This window comes from Peromyscus leucopus, chromosome 10 (genome assembly GCF_004664715.2).
Source record: "Peromyscus leucopus breed LL Stock chromosome 10, UCI_PerLeu_2.1, whole genome shotgun sequence".
Lineage (NCBI taxonomy): Eukaryota > Metazoa > Chordata > Mammalia > Rodentia > Cricetidae > Peromyscus > Peromyscus leucopus.
In genome coordinates, this window is record NC_051071.1 from 15,741,167 (window position 1) to 15,748,563 (window position 7,397).

General features: G+C 42.6%; 1 protein-coding gene across 1 annotated transcript; it reads left to right on the forward strand.

Annotated features, from left to right (window-relative positions):
- The first annotated feature begins 926 nt into the window (after positions 1–926).
- Positions 927–1,400, forward strand: LOC114703695 (60S ribosomal protein L22-like 1). Its single transcript, XM_037209328.1, has one exon. The coding sequence runs from the start codon at positions 947–949 to the stop codon at positions 1,313–1,315; it is 369 nt and encodes a 122-aa protein (XP_037065223.1). The 5' UTR covers positions 927–946; the 3' UTR covers positions 1,316–1,400.
- The last annotated feature ends 5,997 nt before the right edge of the window (positions 1,401–7,397 follow it).

A 7,397-nucleotide genomic window follows, 5' to 3' on the forward strand; every position in this document is an offset into this window, starting at 1 on the left:
CTGCCATCGCTGCTCTTTGGATAGCTGTAGGATCCCATAGTCTTACTGATGTATCAATCCACCGAGGGAACATGTAAAGTGGGATATCACTCTGGTTCCTTTCCTTCAGAGTATACAAAGTAAAGCCTGTAGCTTCTACCAGGCCACTGGCTGGTTTTCCTTGGGGTGGGCATGCCATACTCAGCAATCCGAAGTCCATAATACCCAGCTAAGTTTGAATTTTAGATGGACTCGGTTTTCTTAGAGGATGTTTTACACAGTGTTTGAGATATGCTTACAGTGATGAAGTCTTTGTTGCTTATTTGGCATTTGAGTATAAAGTCTGTATTTTGTCTGGCCATGCATTCTCCAGGAGTCTCATTTTTGTGTGTACTCCTGGGCTACATGGGTTGGAAATCTCATTTTCTTTTCGTGAGTTTGCCTCCCATGTCTTTTCCCATGAAAATAATTTCTGCTTCCTACTATTCCACAGACATGTCCGGAGTCCCTGCTGCTTCCATGTCTCCACTCTGTGTTTGCGATTCCAGGCTACTGTTTTGGCTTTGCCTCTGCTGGTGTGATAGATAGTCTCAATCTGCCATGGCCTCATGAAGGTGCATGGTTTGAACACTCAGCCCTAGCTTGTGGCACTGTAGAACCTTTATGAGCTGGGGCCTGGCTCCAAGAAGCAGGTCATTGAGGGTGAGTCTTTGAAAATGATACCTGCCGCTGGTTCCAGTCCCATGCTCTCTACTTCCTGGTCTCCTACCACGTGACAGTCCTCCGCTGCATGCTTTTGCTGCTTTGAACTCACCACCCTTCTCCTGGAGTAGACTACACCACTCCTGGAACTCTGGCGCCATACAAACCTTTCCTGTCATGAGCGGTTTCTGTCAGATATTTGGTGACAGTAATGCAGAGATAAATAATAGAGCCGGTGTATTGAAACTCCTGGCCGCGGGACAACATGGCGCCGCAGAAAGACAAGAAGCCTAAGAAGTCAACCTGGAGGTTTCATTTGCACCTTACTCATCCAGTAGAAGATGGAATTTTTGGTTCTGGAAATTTTGAGCAGTTTCTATGGGAGAAGGTTAAAGTCAATGGAAAAACTGGAAATCTTGGGAATGTTGTTCACATTGAACGATTGAAGAATAAAATCACAGTTGTTTCTGAGAAACAGTTCTCTAAAAGGTATTTGAAATATCTTACCAACAAATACCTTAAGAAGAATAATCTCCGAGATTGGCTTCATGTGGTTGCATCTGACAAGGAGACTTATGAACTTTGTTATTTCCAGATTAGTCAAGATGAAGATGGGTCAGAGTCTGAGGACTAACTAGTAGACTTTTGTAGACTTAAAAAAACAACTAAAATTGGATTTTGTCAGCAAATAAAAATCATTGTACACTTAAAAAAAAAAAGAAACTCCTGTATTCCATTCTTTATTTTCTCCTGAATGTTGTGAGGATGTTGGAATACTATGGATTCCGTGTTGTGAATAGGACTGTGCATGTCAATGTATTCAGGAGCCAGCAGCCGACACTAATGTTTGAAACCAGACTAGTGGCATGATAGGAAGGCCTTTGGCAAAGGGCAGAATGTAAGCTGTTAAAGACATTTTCCTAAAACTTTACAAGTCACTACCCTAGCCAAACAAGGCATGTCTGCTCAGCTAATGTGCTACCGTCTTGTATCTTTTAGTTGATGGCATAATTCGCTTCAACCTCTTCCTTGGAACACTTGGGTCTTACAAATCATTGAAAAAAAGTTGAAGAAAATGGTGTATGCCTCCCTTGAAAAGTATAATTGCAACATTCATTCATTAGACCCAAGTTTCTACAAGAGAGGAGACACATCTCTCATAATCATTGCTTTAACCATACAGTCCAACATACAGAAGACTCGCAATAAGTATTTGTTGAATGAATAAGAGAAGAATGAATTCTTAATCATTTTCTAAGCACACTGTCTCATTCATCACGAGACACCAGTATTTTAATGATAAATTTGGATGAAAACCAAACTGTATGAGAACAGGAAAGATTCTTATAGTTGAAAAATTAATTTAATTTACACAAGATACTTAAACTTTGAACCCATGCCTTTCTAACTGAGTCTGGCCTTGGGGTATGTTTTCTTTGGCCATTGGAGTGTTTTAGGAAAATGTGAACTTCATGCTTGGACAGGCAATGAGTTGATGGGTCAGCAGTGTCTCTGGTGCTCCCAGATGTCTCATCTTCTTCTCTCCCTCGCAGCCCTCACCTTGTCTCTGAAGACATTGGAGTTTCAGCCTGCTAGAGATAGACCCATTGGTGTTAAACATTATGTTGTGCTGTAATGCAGTTTCAGTTGTGTGGTGGTGGGTCTCAGTTATCACCCTGACTGAATTTAGAATCGTCTGGGCATTGCCAGTGAGGATTAGCCCAGTGTGTGTAGGGGAGGCAGTCTATTCTCACTGTAGACAGCATCATGGAGGTGGGGGCCTAGATCTAAAAAGGTCCAAGGAAGAAGCAGCGTATGTGAGTCAAACTGTCAACTTAGTTAGGTTTACAATCACCATGGAAACACTCCTCTGAATGTGTCTATGAGGATATTTTCAGGAAAGTTTAACCGAAGGGAGAAAACCCACCCTGAATGTGGTCTGCACCATGGAGGGCAAGCAGAGCTGAGCACAGGAATTCTTCTCCCTGCATCCTGACAGCAGATGTAATGATCAGTGGCTTCCTTGTCTTCCCCACCGTTCTGTATCCTCAAACTGTGAACCAAACAACTCCATCCCTTCCTTAAACGTCTCTTATCAAAGAAACAAGGGAAGTCACTAGCAGAGCAATCCTGCCTTCATCTCCTTCGGAGTGTGTTTGCCGTCGCACTGTGCTTCTCTGTTGATGTCCGACTTCAGCCTCTTCTGGTGTGGACTCCGTACTGGACTGTCCAGGCTTTCAGGAGCCGAATGGGACTGCTGAGCTGGCCACAGACCTGCACTGAGCCTTTCCCTTGTTGCTCTGCTTCTCCAGCACACAGGTCACTGCTGTTGACTCCCAAATCTCCATCCTGTTAACCAAACCAGTCTCAGTGCCTCGGTCTCCCCACCCCACCCCACCCCTGCCTGGTTCTCTGGAGCAGGGCATCGTCAACCTCTCTCATTTGTGCACCTTTTGATTGTGTGTGTGAGTGTGAGTATGAATGTGTGCGTCATGTATGAGCGCCTGTGTGTGGCTTTCCCGGCACATGTGTGCACATGCCTACCAAAGCCAGAGGATGGTATCTCTTTTCTATTGCTCTCCACCTGGAGCTCACTGATTGACTGGAATGGCTAACCAGTGAGCTTCAATGACCCATCCATCTCTAGGTCCACTTCCACCATGCCTAGTTTTTATGTGGGTGTGGAGATTTGAACTCTGGGCCTCATACTTATACAGCAGGCACTTTCGCAACCGAATCCTTCCCCAGACTGCCATGACTTTTTTTTTTTTTTTTTAGCTCAGGAAATGTTTAAGCAAGCCTGGATACTAAGGATACATACAAGAAGTATCCAGTCAAACATTACTGATAATAAATCATAAGGAAATTTATTGTAAAACAATGCTTTGGTATGTAGCATTTATTAAAGATAAAAGCAAATTGCATACTAATGAGATACATTTGTTCCTCATTTTTATATAAAGAATTAAATCTTTTCTGAATATCTGGTATTGCAGGCAAAAGTATGTTCAAGGACATTTCAGAAGTTATTGGGAATTCTGTCCTAATCCCAAGCCAAAATTCATTTAATGATTTTTTAAATGAAATTCAGCAAGTCAAATAACAATTTTAAAACCCAACATTTTAACATAATTCAATCCAAAGATATACTAATTCAATACATGCTGATAAATGATGTTATGGAAACATTTGAAGTCCTTTTAAAAAAATAGTTTAACCATCGTGTTTCCTTAAGAGTGGTTCATAAGATATAATAGACTTGAATCTAAGTTTTTTGGTACAGTTTTTACTGGCTTTGTGGATATGCCAATGTGCTCAATATGAAGGGCCCGTGTTACATGCTCAGAACCAAGGCTGCAGTGAGGTTGTATCATGTAACACAGGTGAGTGCTGCCAGAAATAGCTTGGATTCATTTCGTGTTTGATTTTGAATTAATTTTTGATCATTGTGCATTCAAAACCTTCTACTGTTGCCAATTTATTCATACCCTCTTTTAGTTACATGACTCATCTCAGGCTGTGACCTAATGTTTAAGGAGCTGGGCCATAGAGAACGCTGCCTAATACAAACCCCATACTTCCTATTTCCTAACTACAAATTTGGGGAAGTTATTAACTTCTCTAAGTCTTAGGATTCTCATTTGCCCAAAACAAAGCCGATAATAGTTCTTACTTCACAGAGGAACAAATGATACAATTACATAGCCTGCCTAAGTTATACCTCTTGTGTATTAAATCTTCTACAAATGTTATTTTTTAAAAATGAGAACAAATAATTAAAAAAATTAGAACTCAATTCTTGGACGATTTCACCATGTATATAATGTATTTCGATTACACTCACCCCATTCCTTGTCTCATTGCCTCTCACTTCTCTGAACCCTTTCCTCTTCCCAAAAAATCCTACTCTACTTTCCTTATTTTGGTGTGTATGTCACGAGAGAGCTTAATCAGGGTTGTATGCATGAACAATGTGGGCTTGTTTACTGAGGCATGAACAACTGACTGGTGGCTACACCACCGAAGAAAAATTCCCTCTCCCAGGAACCACTAACTGTCAATAACTCTGGAGCTGGGAGTGAGATCCATTATAGAATGTGACGGGCTCCATATGTGTAGGTCCTGTGCAGGTAAGCATAGTTGCTGTGTGTTTACAAGGGCAATAGTCATACCATGTCAGAAGACAGCATTTCCCAGCTCTCCTCCACATCCTCCAGCTCATACATTCTTCCCGCCCTCTTTTCCATGATGTTCTCTAAACCTTGGAGGGGTGATATAGGTAGGTGTTCCTTTTAGGGCTGGACACACGGCTCATTCATTCTTAGCACTTTGACTTGCTATGAGTCTCTGCATTAATCACTGTCCACTGCCAAGAGCGTTGTCTCTGGTCAAGGATAACAGCAGCACTGATCTATGGGTCTAAGCAGAACTATTCAGAAGCTTGACTGCATGTCCATTTGTCAAAACAATAGTAGGGGGTTCTTCTTCATGCTGACTTGTTATAAAAGTCCAGCTCAAATGCTGTCTTCTCCATACGGCTGTCCAAAGTTCTGCTGTTTTTCATTTCTCATAGAACTCACCTCATGCTTTGACAATCACCCTTCTGTCTACCAACACAGATGCACGCACCAACACAGAGAGGTAAAGCAGGTAAGTAAATTCTAAATACTTTACTCATGTTAAATTGACACGTGAAAAAATCATCTGTTTCCAGACCTTGAATGTGGCTGTAACCATGGGATTGTCATGTACTGTGACATGTAAGAGGGTATTTTTATGACTAATCTGAATGTCCCCTGTCTTTCACATAATGGGTGTCTAGAAGATGTTTGTTGAGTTACATAGAACATATTACTATTTAGATACATCACTAGCGCAAGTCACATGTTTGTTTGTTCATTTGTTTGGTTGGTTGTTGGAGTGGTTGGTATGCATCATCTGTCCTAATATTTGCTTTGGGCTCAAATGCTATAGTTCTTCAATCTTGGAGGAAGCAAAATGTAGACTTTGATACAATGATGCATCAATATGGGTTGACGGTCTTCCTATTCTGGTAGGAGTTTTTTGTGTCTTGAGTCACCAAATAGCACTTGCAATTTTAGAAGACACCAAGTTGAATCATGATGATCTCATGCTCTTTCTCCTTCTATCCCAGTTGTGGGTGTGTGCCTGTGTGTGTGCCTGTGTGTGTGTGTGTGTGTGCCTGTGTGTGACTGTATGTGTGCATGTGTGTGTGTGTGTGTACATTAATGTGTGTATGCATGAGTGTGCATGTGCATGCATGTGTGTGTGTGTGTGTGTGTGTGTGTGTGTGTATGTGTGTGTTTACTGTTCATGTTGTCCTGCTTGCTAAGATATTTACATGGATATGGGAGTGTGGCTGGTGTAGAAACATGAGGTCTTTGTTGCAGATATTTCACTTTAGATCTCAGTTGATGAGGCTGTGGTCAGTTGCCATAGAGACAGTCGTGACATCACAAGTGAAGCGCAAAGCCCTCAGGTGGGTAATCAACTGAATGAGCACACAGAATTCTAACCACAAAGTAACTATGATCTTGCAAATGTTCTGGAAAGCAAAACTCCAGGAAAAACACACAACATCAAGACACTGGCACACCAGCATCCCCTGAGCGCTTGGTGTGCTCATTCTCCAGACCTTCCACCAAAGATCTGTGTCTTGCTAATAGCACGGGGGAGGCAGACGAGGAAACCACTACAAAAACATCTTTTTGAGAAGCAGAATCTAAACCCTGTGTTTTTAAAAGATCTGATTTGTGAAGTTAGAGAATAGCTATGTCTTGAGTTGTTAAATTGTAACGCCTGGGTTTTGTTGGTCCTCTGCATCTCCCTGTGGTATCTTAAAACACTGCCTCTCAAGCAAAGATACACACGAGTCACCTGAGGACGGTTCTAAAGACTCCGAGTGTGGCCTCCGAGTGCTCAGCTCCCCAGTGACAGCATGCTGCAGGGCCTCAGACCACACTGAGCTGCTGGGGGAGGGGGTGCCTTGAAGTCTGAATCCAAACATTAAGTCAAAATTGGGGTGCAGTGGGTGAAAAGGTATAGAAATACTCACCTTCTGACAATATCATATTTCTCAAGGTCTAAGACATGGGTTTCTTCACATTTTAGTATTTCTGACCTTGGTCTGTGGCAATCACGTTAAATACGTCCACTTTCTTGACCCAAATAGAAGGCGATCCGTGACTCATGGCTGTCGCCTGAATTTTCACAAAGCGAGCGTCTTTCTGCCCTGTCACCACAGTGTCCTCTCGGTGGTCTGTGTTGGTGAGATCACATGGGGATCAGAGTTGAAGTCATACTTGTTCATTTGCTTCCACACTGAATCCATCTGGGGAACTTTTGAGGATCTCCATGTCTAGGACCCACATCCAGAGATTTTGTCACAATTTTTCTCCTCAAATGATTTTCACATGCAGAAAAGCTCGAGAAGCAGTGGGTGCTGGAACACCCTCACAAGATCCTGCCATCCCCGACGCTGACCGAGGACGTCACTGTGTGCGTATCAGACAACATAATGCAGAAGTTGCCACTTGACTCAGAAGGTATTGTAGACTCGTCACAGCTTAGAGGGATGGCCAGGTGCTGTGAAGCCGGAGCCAGTGTCTCCCTTGGGCTGTGATCCTTACCCAGGAAAGCGCTTCCTGACGATGCCTCCCCCAGAGGTACCGTTGCTAGTGAAACAGCAAAAGAAT